Source organism: Scatophagus argus, chromosome 9 (genome assembly GCF_020382885.2).
Source record: "Scatophagus argus isolate fScaArg1 chromosome 9, fScaArg1.pri, whole genome shotgun sequence".
NCBI lineage: Eukaryota > Metazoa > Chordata > Actinopteri > Scatophagidae > Scatophagus > Scatophagus argus.
Window position 1 is genome coordinate 14,063,778 of NC_058501.1, and position 16,823 is coordinate 14,080,600.

The 16,823-nt window shown below is 41.2% G+C and overlaps 2 protein-coding genes across 2 annotated transcripts; both read left to right on the top strand.

The window, feature by feature from the left end:
* The first annotated feature begins 6,562 nt into the window (after positions 1 to 6,562).
* fabp4b (fatty acid binding protein 4b) lies at positions 6,563 to 7,513 on the top strand. The gene is made up of 4 exons (XM_046399458.1): positions 6,563 to 6,723; positions 6,887 to 7,062; positions 7,137 to 7,238; positions 7,356 to 7,513. The coding sequence occupies exons 1-4, from the start codon at positions 6,651 to 6,653 to the stop codon at positions 7,407 to 7,409; spliced, it is 405 nt and encodes a 134-aa protein (XP_046255414.1). The 5' UTR covers positions 6,563 to 6,650; the 3' UTR covers positions 7,410 to 7,513.
* Positions 7,514 to 9,220: 1,707 nt separating this feature from the next.
* Positions 9,221 to 12,144, top strand: LOC124064752 (protein FAM8A1-like). The gene is made up of 6 exons (XM_046399459.1): positions 9,221 to 9,302; positions 9,383 to 9,886; positions 10,429 to 10,549; positions 10,680 to 10,803; positions 10,945 to 11,084; positions 11,193 to 12,144. The coding sequence occupies exons 1-6, from the start codon at positions 9,245 to 9,247 to the stop codon at positions 11,335 to 11,337; spliced, it is 1,092 nt and encodes a 363-aa protein (XP_046255415.1). The 5' UTR covers positions 9,221 to 9,244; the 3' UTR covers positions 11,338 to 12,144.
* The last annotated feature ends 4,679 nt before the right edge of the window (positions 12,145 to 16,823 follow it).

Sequence of the window (16,823 nt, forward strand, 5' to 3'; positions counted from 1 at the left end):
AGTGTGTTTAGGAGGTGCTGTTTCCCACAGCCCTGATCTAATTCCGTGGTAACTCAATCTCCGTGTGAGCGCTTCCCTGCGAGTGTTCTCCCACCCGTCGACAGTCTCTCTCTCTGGCTGACTGAGTGGCTGAGTGTGTCTGACAGAGGCCGGCTCAGTCCCATTGGACGCCCCCCTGTCCCTCCCTCCTACCCCCCCACCACCAGCCTCCGTCCTACCCAGCCTCTCATCAGGATTGATTTACTATGTCAACCGTTGGGGCTGTCGGCAGCAGCGACGTTCGCAGCCGTGCCTGCATCCTGTGTGCACACCATCCTGACATCTTATACCTGTCATTCAACAACTGCTGCAGTGAAGTTTACATTTGTGTGTGTGTGTCAGTTAAAGTGAGTTCTGCGTGTGTGAGGTCATATACCTTGTCCATGCTTTATTCAAATAGAGCGGAGGTGCATGTATGAAGGTAACTTTGCTGCATATATACATGAGCTATGATATATTATGGAAGACAGAGAGAATACCACACATGGTGCTCCTAAACTGAGGGAAATGTCTCCCATGCAACAATGTTATCCTATGGTCCACAGCTTCCTGCCTGAACCCCCTGGTTCCAGCACCCAAGAGCTATATCGGGCAGGGACCAGACCAGGCCTGCGACCCATTCCCACTGTCTGAGCGTAATACACCCGCCTTGTCTTTTCCTGCCTTTGTTGGCATCCATTCTCCTTGTGCTTTTTGGATAGGTAAGGTTTGGGAGGATATGTTGACTTCCTTGTTTCTTTGTATAGTAGGAGCTTTTTTTTTTTTTTTTCTGAAGCCTGCTCCTCAGGTCATAATACTGACACCAGGATCTCAGCACTGACTGCCAGACACAGGGTTTAGAGTCAATTACAGGCCATGAAGGCCATTGAAGAAAGATTCAAAGAATACTTTGAACTCTGATATGGACTACCTTATGTGCTGGCTGGAGACAAACGTGGATGAATCACTCTTGAATGAATAAAAAAAGACAACAAAAAAACAATTTCTTCTGTTCTGCACAATAGTGCACACTCCTTCACAATGGCCCCTAACAATTAGATTGTTCATAAGGTTTACCAGTATGCTGTCCATTACCAGTTAACTTGTGCAATTCCACAATAGAGGGAAGGCAGATCACAAGACTGGTTCTCAAATAAGCGCAACGGGAGACAGCACGTGACGTCCACACAGAGAAAGGGGGACCACAGAGCGAGCTACTTTTAAGGCCACACATTGTGTTAACACAGGAAAAACATTGTTTGCATATCAATGGAGTGTGTGCGTGTGTGTGTGTGTGTGTGAGGTAAGGTGGTGGGGAGGGGTTGTTTGGAGCTCTAATTGAAATGTAGCTTCTGGTTTACATCATGCTACTCAGGCTGTAGAAAATTATGATTAGAACGTAATTCTCCCTGCTTTGTGTGTATGTGTGTGTGACATGATCGGTCACTGTTAGGGGAGAGAGTAGAGAGTAGGTCTGTCTCTGAAGGTCAGCTTTGTTATAAGTAAGTCCTATGTCATGGATTGTGAAATTTGTTCCAATTTTGAATAAAATCTGATAAAACAGCTATTATTTTCAGACAGAAATGAGTCAATTTATGGTGTGTCACAAGTTTATCAAAAGGAAATGTTTTCTGTTTTTCTTTTTTGCGGGCCGGCTCCTTTCCCAGTGGATGCTCCGTGCCAGTTGTCTGCACTGCAGTAAAGTACTGCTTTCCCAAGCTCCGACCTGTGGGAAAATCTGTTGTGGCCAGTAATTGATTCCGCCCTGCCAGCCCCATTACTCTCCACTGCAGTCAAACTGCCAGTGATATGCAGAAAGCCTGTTAGCACAGTGCCTTTACTCTCTCACCCACTCACACAAACATGCATCAGAACCTCACCAAGTTCTCCTCTAACTGTGCCATCCTTGCTTCTGTCTGCCTCTATATATTATTTTTACTCTACAATCCACATGCTTTGTACAGTTTTTTGGAGTTTTTTCCTCCATGTTTTTCCATTTATCAAATGACCATATCAATTTATAGTGGCCTGGTGGCCAACTTTAAAGTCAATATCTTCTGATCATTTTCAGCCAAATCTTGTTGAAATGTTAATAGCAAGAAAATTATGTTCTCTACATGGAAATTTTTCCTTTGCAACATAATATATAATTGTACACAAACAGTCTAATTTCATCACTGACCTCATTTTCTCTAAGCACTTGTTAAAGAAAAATGAAAACTACTGCCATCGCGGTCTGATTGAAGTGGCAGGAAAGGTTAGAGCACTTGTCAGTTTGTCTGAGGAACGTCACAGATATTAACGATCTCTGTCATCATCTTGAAAGGGATGAATGTGTTGGATATTTGCCTGCAGATCTGGACAGACACCCCCACCCCCCCAAATTTCATCATGAAATATTAAGTGCAGTCATCTGCCGAGATGGTTGAGTTAATTGTCACAGCCTAACACTTACCACATGTCTAAATAAAAGTAAGTGGCCCCCTTCCAATTAATCTTCAATTAGGGGTTCTGCTCTGTGCCTCTGCTTTTGTCTCTCCCAGCCTCTGCCCAGCAGGTGGGGTGTGGTGGGACTGTGTGTGTGTGTGTTCATGTGTGAGAGGTTACATGAGGATTATCAAGTACTGAGAGGACACAGGACAGGATGATTTCTTGCAGATATTCACATGATGACTGTCATGCTGTCCCACAGCAATAACTTCCAGTCACGCTGATTACATGACAACACTTTAAACACAGCCTATATCAAAGCTTCAGAAGAAAGGGACACATTATATCGACCCATAGAAAATAATAGTTCCATGTGAGATGCAGAGGGTCATGAGAGACCTCAAGCCGAGTGATTTATCGAGGATTCTCATGACTCTGGCAGGCTTTATATAACTACCAGCTGAGGGATGCACTTTCCCATGTTGTAAGAGGTCAGGAGGCCACCCTCAAGCACTGTGGCAGTTGTTTTTCATTCAAGAATTCCAGCCCACTGATGGGAGATCTAAGAGAGCATAAAAGAGGAGCAGAGATCTGTACTGTATGCATCACTTTAGCTCCCGGTGAACCCTCCGCCCACTGCCCTCTCCGCCCGGTGGCTGTGCCCCCATCGGCAGCTCTCCCTGCATCTCTCCCCGTGTTGACAGAACAAGCAGTGTCTCTGTGAGAGGCAGCCCCCTCCCCCCATCCCTCTCCAGCCCCACCATCGGTGTGCTGCAAACCAGAAGCCTGAGGCGCAGGGAGCGTGTGGGATGAAGGGATGAGAGAGTAGATCAAAGCAGGGAGCATGAAAAAGCTCAAAGCACACAAGCAAGAGGCACCTCTCTGACCTCAGCCACACACACACACTCTCTCTCTCTCTCTTCTTCATCCTGGCTAAGCAGAAAGATTGGCGCCCGCCCTGGCCTCTGGTATCCTCCTCATCCAGCAGCCGTGTAAAAAGGCAAAGAGGAGAGGGCACATCTCTCAGGTCGTGTGAGCCTCTCGGCAGATGGTTGGGATCTGCTGGGAACCAGACCTGAAACGACACCCGTGGTGCTCACCGAGTTTGGCTGACCCCTCTTGCTCATCAAACTCTATCTTCATCTATCATTTTGCTTCACATTTTCAGTTTTTTCTTTTTCACAAAAAGGAGCAGGCCTTTAAAATGAATGTTTACATTGGGATTGCTCTGTTTTTAATGCATAGCCCTTTTTTATTGACATTTGGAAAGCATGTTTTTATTGTTATGATCTGAGGCAGTGAGACGTTTCCTAAAAATGATTAAATCTTCTGTGGGATTTGGTTCAAAAACAGATCATGGTCACGTCTAAGCTACAGTATAGGAAAGACACTGGTGAAACCCTCTCAGACCTCCACCTTCTGGGTATAACCTTTCCCAGAGTATAAAACACTTGAATTTAAAGGAGGGAATGCAATAAAATGTACTCATACAAGATGAGGGAGAGAAAAGGAAAAGGTGGGATTTAAGTGTTTTGGCCCTTTCTATTTGTTGTACTTTGTGAAGCACCACCCATCTGTCTGATCCTCAAAGTTCATTGGCTACAGAGAGCTGCAGCAAAGTTCACTGTCAACATGATCAGCTGTGACCGCAGTTTTACCTGCTGGCACATAATGCCTTAGTTTAGGTTTATAACAAGCCCAGTACGACTTGCTTACTCCCCCTTGGCCCTGAGGATCCTCTCTCCATTATTCATGAGTCCTCAGGTTGGACCCTGGGAACAAGCTGAGCGAGGCCCTGTGTCAATACGAAACACTGGCCGCCACAATGGGCTCTGCCTCCAACTACACTGTTGACAGACACCAACACAAAGGAGCTGAAAGGGGTCCCCCTCCGTTCTCACACACACTGAAGAATGAGTCAGTGTGCTGCCGCTCAGAGCTGTGTTTGTACAGTATATACAGCTTTTGTCCACGGTCACTGTTCCTCCATCAATGGGAGCTGAAGTGTTGATGAAAACCAGGAGGAAAGGACTTCTGCGAGGCTGCCAACAAGAGTTCATGGTCATTAGATGGGCTCTGCACTGACTGGATGACACCTGTGCGTATGCAGACTCCACCCCCCCTAGGTGACAGAACAACACATAATCAGCTTATTGGAAGGGTAAACAGCATTCCAGGATATATGACAGCCTCCATTCAGTGTCAGTGAAGTGAATGAATAACTAATGCATTTGCACCATGAAATCAAATATTGCAACTATGCGAGGTCCCAGCACAAACTGATTTTCTGTGTCATACTGACACAGACTGACACTGACAGACCTGCCTTGATAAAACAGGGACTCCACCTCAAATGGATCAAATGGAGCATCTCTCTTCAGAAGCTAAAAACTGTAGAACAAAATTATGACAGCACCCAGAGCCTCTCGCTATAGTGATTCATCATGCAAACAAAAATGTTTTCTTGTGTGATTTTATTGCACAGTGAGTGAAATGGATTAAAATGGGCTCTCAGGGGACATTTCACTTCACTCATATTTACTGTCAGCAGCTCCATTATTTTCTTATTCAATACATAACCTAAATTTGTTGCTTGTATTGAGCGACAGACTGCACCCAAGAGCTCCGATGTCACCAATAACAGAAAAATCCAACTGAAGAAAAAAACCAAAAGATTTATAAACAGATTTTCTTCATTGTGTTATTTGATTAAAAAAAAAACAACTATATTTCTGTCTGCATTTTTTATTTCACTGGCTTTCACAGGGGGGATTTATATGAAATAAATACATGAATAAATAAAATCTCATCTATTATCCAGTAGCACAGTCTGTACTTGCTGACCTCTTGTTCAGGACATGTTGTCTTATTATACAAAAGCCTTGAGTTAGCTCAGGAGAGCTATTCAAACAGCAGAGCTAGAAGATGTGTTCGATCGGGTCCTGATTTTGCATTTTTACTCAAATAAACTTAAGGTTGCTTCTGTCTTCAAATGACAAATAGATGTAAGTCCCAATGTATTACTGAAACCATCGGGAGCCAGTAGGCTAAAGCACAATCTGACATAAATCTACTGATATCTGTGTGTTGTAGGCTACATTTGGTTGGTCTAAACTGCCAATCAAAAGTAAGCATATCACATAATAATACCAGAGAGTACCTGAGCACTCTCTCATTCAGGCTTACAAGCCTTCTCAGGCTCTACCTTCAGCAAATGAATGTCGTCTACTCTGCCATATCTTCACGCAAGCCACTCACAAGCTAGTTTTCTCCCACAACGTTCCACGCTGTTGGAACAGCCTACCAGCCACAGCAGCGGCATCCTGCTCTTTCTTTGAAAACCACTTTAAAACTCATCTCTTCCAACTGCACCTTCTCTCCTAACATCCCTAAGCCTCCAACACCCCTTTGCTCTTTCATGTTCTCCTACTCTTCTACTTAAGCTCTTCTGATTATGCTTTAGCTCTTATTGCTTTAGTCTAATTCTATTTTACCAAAACTTATTGTTACTCTCTCTGTAAGTCTCTTTGGATAAAAGCATCTGCTAAGTGAAGTGTAATGTAATGTAAAAAGTGTACTGTAACCGAAAAGAACTGTTTTATTTGCTTTTCATTGGCGCCATCTACTGGTACACAGCAGTATTACATTCACTTAGAAAAATATTGATTGGTATTATTATGTGATATGTAGTTTGAATGAGTTTTAGACAAATATACAATAATTTATATTCTATAAATATTTGGCACATATATTTAGATCCTTAAATATAGAATAGCAGAGTGGCCACAATTTCCACAACTGTTGAATTATTTTCAATACAACTCATTTACCATATGCACAGTAAAACATCATGTATCTGGCTGCGGAATATGCCTTTGTCAGTGTTGTTTAATTAAAGGAAAAGTCGTGCAGGGGTGACATGCAAGCACACGTTAAGTCTTAACAGAACAAATTGCTGCAGTCAGCAGACTCGGGTTAAATTCCTATTCACTCCAAAATCTGATTTAAAGATCCCCCCCGCCACCCACCAATCAGCTCGTTTCCATGGCAACGACAGCACCTGCTCTTGATTGGTTGGTCTGAGTCAAGCACGTGTCTGACCAGGCTTCAAATATGCAATTTTGCCAACGTTTCGGTCTCTCTCCGCACTAGGGACACCGAGAAATATCTTGTGTTTGTGCAGTAGACTGAGCTTCATCATCATGGTTGAGCAGTTTGTCGGAAACTGGACTCTGACTTCCAGTGAGAACTTTGATGAATACATGAAGGCAATCGGTAAGATCATGTTTAATTCTAGTTGTAGTTTGCCTTTTGTGAATGTATTGATGCACAAGTCAGTTTAAGGGTTGTTGTAACTTGCTAAATTGTGCAGATTCATGCAAAGTATCATTTGAGGCATTCAGAAACTGCATCCTACTTAGGCCTCATTGTGTTGAAGGTGTGAACTTCGCCACTCGGCAAATGGGCAACTTGGCCAAGCCGAATTTGGTAATCACCGTAGATGATGCTGGGGTTATTTCAATGAAGTCTGAGAGCACCTTCAAGACCACAGAAGTCAAGTTCAAGCTGAACGAAGAGTTCGACGAGACGACTGCAGACGGCCGAAATACCAAGGTGGGTAGTGTGTTTAGTTGTTTTGTCTTCATGAACATAAACGTGCTTCTGACAACCCGGCCCTGATTTTTCAGACTGTAATCACTCTTGAGAATGGCAAGCTTGTGCAGAAGCAAACGTGGGATGGAAAGAAAACGACCCTAGAACGAGAGATTCAGGATGGAAAACTAACAGCTGTGAGTAATTAGCTGAGCAGCTGCGTAGTTTGCGGATATTTATGGATTCTGCATTTTTACAAAGGTTCGACTATAATGAAATGCTACGTTTCTAACGTCTCAATGTTGTCTCAACAGAAATGCATCATGGACGACGTGGTTGCATTGAGGACCTATGAGAAAGGGGCTTAATTCCTTTTTGTTTTAAGTTGTTCAGCCTGGACTTCTGTTCCAAGAAACCAAATGCACTGAGCTATTGCCAAACGTGCCAATAAAGTCTGAACTGTGATACTGAAGCCTGTTTAATAGTTGTGCATGACTATAACGAACTACTTCAATGAGGTGCACATTGTTGTGACTTCAAATGTAATCATGATCTGCGTACCATCACTTCAAATTCAAGCGGTCTTTTAGGGAGGACTGAAGTTGAATGCTTGTACACACTTGCTGAGGCAACAGATTCACTTCTCCCAAAGACAAATTTCTTTAACTTTGTGTGTATTAAGGTCTTAATGTGCAGCCAAACCAAACACTAGAAAATGATAAGGATTTTATTGTCTCTGCAAATAAGACTTTTAGCTATAATTATGTTCATTATCTTGATTCACTTTAACCCCCAATGCATTTGAATTTCCCTCAGGATCAATAGAGTGCTTATCTATTTAGTGTTGCTACAGCTGTTGGATTGTTTGGTAACCTTTGGATACAATGACCAATTGCCAGTTTTGAAACCCTTTTCTGATCTTTTGAGCAATTTTGATAAAGGGGCTTTACGTGGGCCTTTGTTCTGGCAAGGAAAGGCACATGTCCTAATATCAGAGCAGCCCTCTTATGACAAAGTGGGGAATGAAAGGTGAAAGGTCAAATCCCTGCTTGGGGTTAGAGCAGTGACCCATTTCTCATTCAAGTGCACATAATTTGTTTTAATTGGAGCTCTCAGGGGCAGCAGGTTGAGGCCCAATGTCTCAAAGATTTCCAGGATTTAATGAAAGAGTGTGACCTCTGAGCAACAATGAGTGCTGACTAATGAAAAACTGTTTTGTTGTTTAGAGTGCCACATTATATAAGACCATGCCATGTGAACACACACATTGGTACATGTATTTTGCATATGTCTTGGAAATGTAATGACATTTTTAATGAAAATTTAGTTTCATAAAAATTCTCAAAGTACAAATACACAGCAGAGAGCGTTTGTGGTGGACATTCAGTTCTACCAAATTCATCTTAGATTTCTGAATACCCTATTGTTGAGGATTAACCTTATTTGGAGCAGTATGTGTGCAGGCTTCAAGAAGCAGATGCCCTTTTACCTCCTTAAGCACAATCACACCGTGAGCTGGGGAATTCCTTAGTTATATTGCTGTTGGTTACAACTGATCTGGTCAACTGGTCTAATATATAATGCATAACAAACTGCCTCAAGGGTGTCCAGTACCTAAAGTGAGTTCTTTAGTCATACTAACAGCCAACAATGTAAAGCTGCAACCAGCAAAGGTTTGTAGCAATAAATTATTACAATTGTTTTCAAAGCTAGGCTACAACATTTTTAATTAATAATAATTCTATATTCTATAATAATTTTATAATCATTGGAAGATGTTTCAGAATCAGAATCAGCGTTATTTGCTAAGTACGTGTGACCATACAAGGAGTTTCACTCTTTTTCTCTCTCCTGCGCACCATACAAAGTACAAAATAACAAATGATAATAAAAAAAATGAAGAATAAAGTATATACAAGAAGAAAAAAACAAGACATAAATATATATGTACATGTAGTGCAAACAGTGTGATGATTCATACAATGGTATCAAAGAGGTCTAAAAACAACATTATGAAGGCTTTTGCTAAATTTCTTTCTCATTTGAGTTATTACATCATGTGAACTTCTACTTGTCATAATGTAAGCATATCTTCTATCACGGGGAATTCCTGCCCCCTTTCGCCTGACTCCTGTAATAGCAGGTAATGACTGGACAATACCACTGTGTCCTAATAAAAGGGGGGGGTCACATTTTGTTTGAAATGGACAACACCTTGGTGAAAGTTTATTCGTCATTAGAAAACAACTGTTTACTTCATGGTAAGTTTATATACCTATCAGTAATAGTGCAGTCTCGACCACAGTATTCGCTTTACGGATATCTTGTCTTTGACTTTCAGATGAAAATATCCGGAATGCCCTCGTACGTGACGCGACGCCATCATCAAACATGGCCGACATAGAAAACACAAACATGGAAGTCGATAAGGAAAAGGATAATTCCTTTGCTAACAAAGTTGATTCTACTCAAACCATGGGCAACCAGAACAATGTGGAGGGCAAGAAAAACGCCGACGAAGGCCTCGTCACAACGAAATACTGCGAGCAGCTGCAGGCGTGGATGTGGCAGTACTACACTGGATATGTGAACTGGCAGAGCTGGCTGGCAGCGTCAGCCATGCCCTGCCCTTACCATTTGCAGTCGGTAAACGGCACGTCAGTGGCACCTCTTGATATCAATTCACAGAACTGGTATAACGGTCCCTTTGGTCTTCCGTTATCGTCGTATCCGCCTGCTGTCACCACCCCAAACAGCCAGGCAGGCGAAGCAGCTGGCGGGGCTGCAGTGTCCGCTCAGCCGCCGCAGCAGCTGCCGCAGGAGAATGGAAATGCACAGAGAGCAGGTAAAAGCTGCTGGCCCCGCGTCCAGGCTGTCGAAATGTAAAGTTACAGACAACCAGCTGAAACTGTAACGCATATGAATCGCAGTAAGGGTTGCCTGAAGGTCTGTGCCTGTGGTTCTCAGTAAACTACAAGTTAACAAGGTGACAGCAAATGGCTCTGACTATTTTATGCAGGCTACAAGGCGCAATATCTGTCGTTGCGTGTAAGCAAATTGATTAACTGGTTATAAGACTTTCTATCACGAGATGTCGGGATCGATACGATTGGATCAATAGTTCCAGTTCCAGAGTTAGTTTTAATCACTCACACTGACACATCTTGACATCACTAAATGATTTTTGGCTGAATGAGAGCAAATCCCTGCAGTCTGGTACCAGACATCTTGTGGACGACCTTCCCAGAAAAGGCTCTTAGGGCAGAATAAATGCTAATGGCCTGAGAGTGATATGTTCAGCAGTCGCACAAGGTTGTGACATTAGGGCCTTATCATATACCGTGTCTGTATAACTTCAGCTGTGCATTGTTGGTGTTTTTTCACCAGGTCGGGAGTACAGCATACCTTCACCTCTCCAAAGACTCCTGGCTGAGATGGTGGATTTCTTAATATTGTTTTTCATCAAAGCAACCATAATCATCAGTATTATGCACCTGAGTGGAATAAAGTGAGTTTATTCTGTTTCTGTATTTCATGTATGTAGTGATGGTCTGTATTATATTAACTAAACCGAATCCTATTTGAACAGAAGAAGAGACATTCTTTGGATCACAGCAATATTTTCCTTTGCTTTTCAGGGATGTTTCCAAGTTCGCCATGCATTTCATAGTGGAGGAAATAGATGAGGACACGTCGATGGAGGAGCTACAGAAAATGATGCTTGTAGCACTTGTGTACCGTATATTAGTGTGTTTTTATGAGGTGAGTTCTCTGTATACTCTGATACTTGGATTCTAATACTGGTAATACAAATCATCTCAGCCTTTACTGTCAGTGGTTTCTCTGAAGAGTTTGGAAAAGCCTCTAAGTTAAGCAACAGCTCCTTCACAACTCTCCCTTCAGATTATATGCATTTGGGGAGCAGGAGGAGCCACTCCGGGGAAGTTTCTCATTGGACTCAGAGTTGTTACATGTGACTCATCAGTTCTGGTTCAGCCTAACAGGGTGCTTGTGGTGCCAGCAACTAATGTTTCGCTGTCTGCGTGAGTAGTTAATTTTAAAGGTTGTCTTTTAGTGGTTCCATAACAAGTGTAACCCAATTTGTAACTGCCTGTCCTTTCTGTAATCACTGTCTCTTTCTCCCTCTACAGATCAACTGTCCGAGCCTTGAACAAAAACTTTTCAATTGCCTTCTTTTTCCCGGCTTTCATCACACTTCTGTTCTTCCAGCATAACAGGACTGTGTATGATATGGTCGCTGGTACAATTGTTGTTAAGCGCTCCAGGGTCAGATGACGCAGAAGAGCCCAGAAGAGAGTGCTACACAAATGGTCAGCAGGCACTGTGTGATGTTTTTTTTTTTTTTGTAAATGCCTGCAGAACTCTGCAGAACATGCAGCACATTAAGATGGTTGCAGAGAGTTTGATACACGTTAGTATGAACTATTACATTTCCCTAAAACTTGGGTTTGGTTGTCTCAGACAGATAGCGTATTTCTGTCTGCATATCTATATGCCGCTTTCAGAATCTGTTCCTGTGCCAAATTGAGTTTTCCTTTGGAGACGGGAAAATGGATGGTCCATGCTATCTTTTCATTAGCACAATATTTGCCTCTTTTTAAAAACTTCCCGATTAAGGGTGAATGTCTCGTATTTCTCAGTATTTAAGTCACTAATCATGTATTAATGAGATTATACCTCCAGTATCTATTTATATTAAAAACTATCTTAATAGCTGTATGCTCAGACTTTTCATTTGAGTTGTTGATCTTCACTGAAGAAGTGACATCCTCAGCTTGTTCAGCTGTTGGAGTACTTTGAAAGGCAGATTTAAGTGTGTTAAAGGGAAATGCAAACCTGACCACAATTGCTCTTTCTTTACTCCAAACTCAGCATGTATGTGACTGAAAACATTCATGTATGACACATTTTATGATGAATAGTTTTTTGCATTGAAGAAGTTTAAATGATTTTTTTAAAAATGCAGTAATTCCCTCTGCATGTTGGAGATGTCTGTCTTTCAGCACTTTGTCTGCTTTTTGATAATTCCTACAGTGTTTTGATACTAATTAAATGGCCTTATTAGGTTATGTGAACTTAAAATCAAGTAATTCGTTTGCCATTATTTATCCCATGTGAATATATCAGTTTATACTGTAAGGAGTAATGGTTTTATTTTCTATATCAAAGTTTAACTCACAAGAAAATGAGTTAACTAAAGACTTAACACGCAACAAAGGAAAGAACCTCAATAAATGAGTGGAGGAACACAATACACACAGAAGGCTCGGCACAGAGAAAAAAAATGTAATTAATAATACGAATCATAACCAGTGGCCTTCTTTATCATCAGTCTCTACCAAAAAACCTGGGAGGGATTTTGGACTGTCTTTTAAGATATTGCTCTCCATAACCATAGTCAAAACACCAAACAAGCAAAGATATTTTTGTAAAGTCTCCACTAGTGTTCATGTGGAATTTATGCAAATATGCTCTGAAACTGCTCTGGAAGCTTGTGGGAGCCCTAATCATTTAATGGCGGGTGGTGGTTTTTCCCTCATTTTATTACCCATTAGTATGTTTTCCTTTTAGTACGCCTCATTATCCAGCACTTTGGGGCCACATTTTAAGGCACTAAGTTTAAGATTTTGTCCAAATTGCACCTCTAACTTGTTTTTACAATGGGTATTGTTATGTATACACGATATTCATTGAATTCAAAGATTTACCATGATAAATATAAAAGTTAAAAAACATGAAACAGATTGTGACAATTCCTCGGATGATTTTCTAAGATTTAGTACTTCTGCTGGATAATATTTTCTACTTTTGCACTAAAAACTTGTGAATTTATTTCACTCTGATTTCTTAGAGAAAAGATTGATGAATTGTTGTTTTTTTCTGGTTAAGCAAGGCATAATAATAAACCTTTAAACATAGTCATTGCAACCCATCAATACAATTTTTTATTTATAATTTGATGAAGCTGAAAGTGCGTGTATGGTAGATTACTGAACAGAGGGAGCAAATTCCTAGTTACAGGAGTTTGGCTCCACCTGCTGTCTTTTTATTGGTTATGCAGACATCAGTTTGCCTGGGCTGCTGCATCATGGAAAAGGCCCACAGCACTGTTATCTGCATACAGATTTTTTTTTTTTAATTAAAGTCTGTCTGTGTGTGATCCTCATTTATCATCACAGTAAGTGAATCACTGCATCTACCCAGAAAATGATAATTCTTTACTGAACTGAATCAAATTCGGATGATTTCTTCCTCATTCTGTAAGGTTTCTGGCCTGTCACACACTTGGAGAGGACTGTTGAAGCTCCAATTGTGGGCAAGGGTTGACACTGTGAATGTGTTAGGCCCACTAAGTGGCAGCTTCAGCTGACAGCCACAGATGGCACTCCCAGATTACAGAGCGACAACCCCCCCCCCAACTGCTGCTGCCGTGCACCATGCCATTACTGCAGGCAACAGAATAATATAACTCTTAGTCGTGAAGGGCTGTGCTGAGGACCAGAAACGTGTGGGCAGACACTACCCACCTCCATTACTGCACTGTATACTGATGAGTGAGTGTGGCTCCATTTGGAGTTGAGGCATGTTTGTAATCTATTTTTGCATCAACATGCTCTGGCTCGTATCCACAGAGAATGTGCAGGAGGAAGATTTTCGAAAAGCTCAAGGGAGCCCTTACTAATATAATTTATGACGTAGTTTTGAGTGTAACCACTTAATGTTGCAATAAACTTCACAGCTCTTTGTAGTGAGTTAACATTTATTGCTGTGATTTACATGAATACATCAGTTGTTCATTTATGTAAATCATAGTAATGATCATCCTTGCATCCATAAAAATAATAGCCATGTCAAGTCAGTTTAATAGTGTCAAATCAGAACAAAAACTATCTCATGAGAGTATACATATAGAGAAGGTCTACAATGTACTCTTAAATTTAGAAAGATCCAACATGACCACCCTGAACAAGCACTTAGCTCTGATGTAGCACTAATGAGTGCTTGAATTGATTGCTTCTATTGGCCCTGACTGTAAAAATAAATGTAAGGTGCAATTTGTTTTTTTACAGGCTCTCCATCAAATGGCTTTAATTTATTCTTTGCTCAAGAAGGCAAACTCAGACTTAGATGAATGAGAAGAATCATGTTTTCTTTCCTCTTTTCCATGTCTGTTGTCTGATGCCACGGTTGACAAATGTAGTTCCTTGCTGCCACATGGCATGCCATACGGTGTCGAGTTGGTGACGTGTCCAGCCTGAGTTCCTGCCACCCTTTCTGGCTCTTTTAACGAGAGAATCATCCACAAGCTGCATTGAGGGCTCACAGCTTTCTCTGACAGCCATGTGTCTGTGTCTGAACAGATCCACGTACAGGCCAGAGGGACAAGGTAAACAGTCTGGGCTCAACTTGACTAAAATATTCTTTATGAATGATACGATTTTTGCCCTTAAAATCAATATTCCTTCATCAGAAGTTCCAAATCTTCACACACACACAGACACAGCAGCAGGCTTCAGGTGTTATGGAAAGGTGCTGTGGACTGAAATGCTGCTCAGTGTTGTTGTGTGTTGGTGCCCGTTGGTATTCCTCTCAAGCGGAGTCAGTAATTACAGGCTGACTGGGTTCTGCCAGAGTGGAGAGGGCTGCTGATGAAGAGGAGACCTGTTGACAGGGGAGGGATACAAACGCCCCCTCTAACACCAGCAATGCCAGGGGTGATGAGGGTGACGCAGACTCACATATAAAGGGATACACTTTGGATTTTTATTGTTATTCTTTTGAGGATTTTGGCCATTTATAATTTTATTTACACGCATGGACAATATTAAGTGATCTGAACTCAGTGCCGAACACTGACCGTGACAACAAAAATAGTTTCCAGGGGACACAAAAAGTGACGCACACGGCTGGGACACTTTGAGGTTACTGAAGTCAACATTCTGTAAGTGGTGTTGGAAAAAGACTTTTTTATAGGGCAGCACAGTGTCCTAATGGTTTCTGGTGTGTGTTTATTTTCTAAATGATGCACAGCAAAATGCCATCTAATTACATCTTATTCAACAGAAAACAGACGTCTCTACAGCAGATACCTCTAAAACTCGGCAACTGACCGCAAAAACAGTGGATAAACCTATGTAAACTGGAGGTAAGCATCAATCAGATCTGTGCCCTTTTTGGATGTACTGCAATTTATAGTTTCGATAAATTATGAATGAGCTCATTTCTAGCAAAGTGAACAAACAAGAGTGAGTATGATGTGAATAAAGTCATTTTCCAGAATAGCACGCTGCCTGTGCTTGAGTTAATTTTCCTGGTATAAAAATAGATGTGAGGCGAGTACAAACTCGGGATGAGTGATGTAGAAGCATGAATAGTGGCTGTGAGTGTCTATGTGTGCTGAGGGGGAGCAGTACAGCATTCATACCAGTTTCTGTGACATAACATTAGATTTCTGCATGCTTGTGTTTTTGAATACAGTTGTCAAGACAACCATGGAGGTTACATTGGTTACTGCAGAGAGATTCAGCTTTTTCCTCTCTATCTTAGAGAATGTTGTTTCGGGGCAACACGACGTCTGATATTTGAGGACAAGCTGAATGGTAGAAATTGGCATAAAATATGTTTGCTTCTTGGTATCATCTGAGAAATGACTTGCCCAGTTTGGACTCGCTGCAGTCTCCCTCATGTCCAGAGAGACTGTGCCATGTTTCCATTTCACCACTGATTTGGACAAAGGAAGTGTTGAATACATTTGCCTGGCAACAGCTGCATTATTTACAAAATAATCAACACAACATACTTAATACTTTTACGGAAGACAAACCAAACAAAGAGACGGCCAAGTGTCTGTCCCAACATTTATGGTGATGTGGTACACATACAGTAGAGTACATATTTGTTCAAAGTACATTTGTTATACTACATATAGAATTTTTTATAAACACATTTTGGGGACAAATCAGCATATCAAATTTGCCAGAATCTGACAGAACAGACATAAAAACCAAAACTACAGAGTCTGTGGGCAGTTAGTTAAGACTGGCCTAACCTAAAGCTAACATATCAACTTATTCCTTTTTCCTGTAAATGACAAATCAATCTTAATGCAATGACATCTCAGTAAATGATTTTGTTACACCACATAAATGCAGCAGCTAAATGTAATAATGGAAAAAAAAGGGGAGCTAAAAGCTAACTTGACCATCTTAACAGAGTCTGAAAGGAATTAAGGTGATTTGTGTGGTAAAGCTATACCTTTAAATTATATCGTATAATAGTTCAAAAGGACTCAAAAAGTGAAAAGGACATAACTTTTGTAGTCTGCTCATCTTAACTTTTTTTGGTTTATTGTTAAGTCTGTGACAGTGTTTAATGATCAGCCTAACAAGGCTTAATATTCAAGGACGAGGCATATGAAGATAAGGTGTTCATCTGAATATTGTAGTTACATTGTGGTATGACAGAATCCAAGCTGGACCATATTGATGACATCTTTTCAATTATTAGATTTTTATCGCTGTGTATCGTTATTTCAGAATTTCTCAAAGGCAATCTCATGATTTACGTGGAAGCAAGAATTGGAGTAGCTGCAGACAAGTTGGTTTTCTTGCATTAATAACTGTTGTGCTGTAAAGATCAATATACAGCATCAAAGAAGTCTGTATACTGCCCTCTGTTGTGTGAAACTGGTACTGAACCTACACCACAGTGGGAGGAGCAGGAAGAATCCCATTGAGGTCACTGAGGTCATTTCACTGATG

Bases quoted from the DNA above. Each gene is read 5' to 3' on its own strand.
- LOC124064752 (XM_046399459.1), top strand. From the start codon at position 9,245: ATGGACAACACCTTGGTGAAAGTTTATTCGTCATTAGAAAACAACTGT. The intron at 9,887-10,428 runs GTAAAAGCTGCT...TTTTTTCACCAG, and splicing joins TGGAAATGCACAGAGAGCAG to GTCGGGAGTACAGCATACCT. The intron at 10,550-10,679 runs GTGAGTTTATTC...TTTGCTTTTCAG, and splicing joins ATGCACCTGAGTGGAATAAA to GGATGTTTCCAAGTTCGCCA.
- fabp4b (XM_046399458.1), top strand. From the start codon at position 6,651: ATGGTTGAGCAGTTTGTCGGAAACTGGACTCTGACTTCCAGTGAGAAC. The intron at 6,724-6,886 runs GTAAGATCATGT...ATTGTGTTGAAG, and splicing joins TGAATACATGAAGGCAATCG to GTGTGAACTTCGCCACTCGG. The intron at 7,063-7,136 runs GTGGGTAGTGTG...CTGATTTTTCAG, and splicing joins CAGACGGCCGAAATACCAAG to ACTGTAATCACTCTTGAGAA.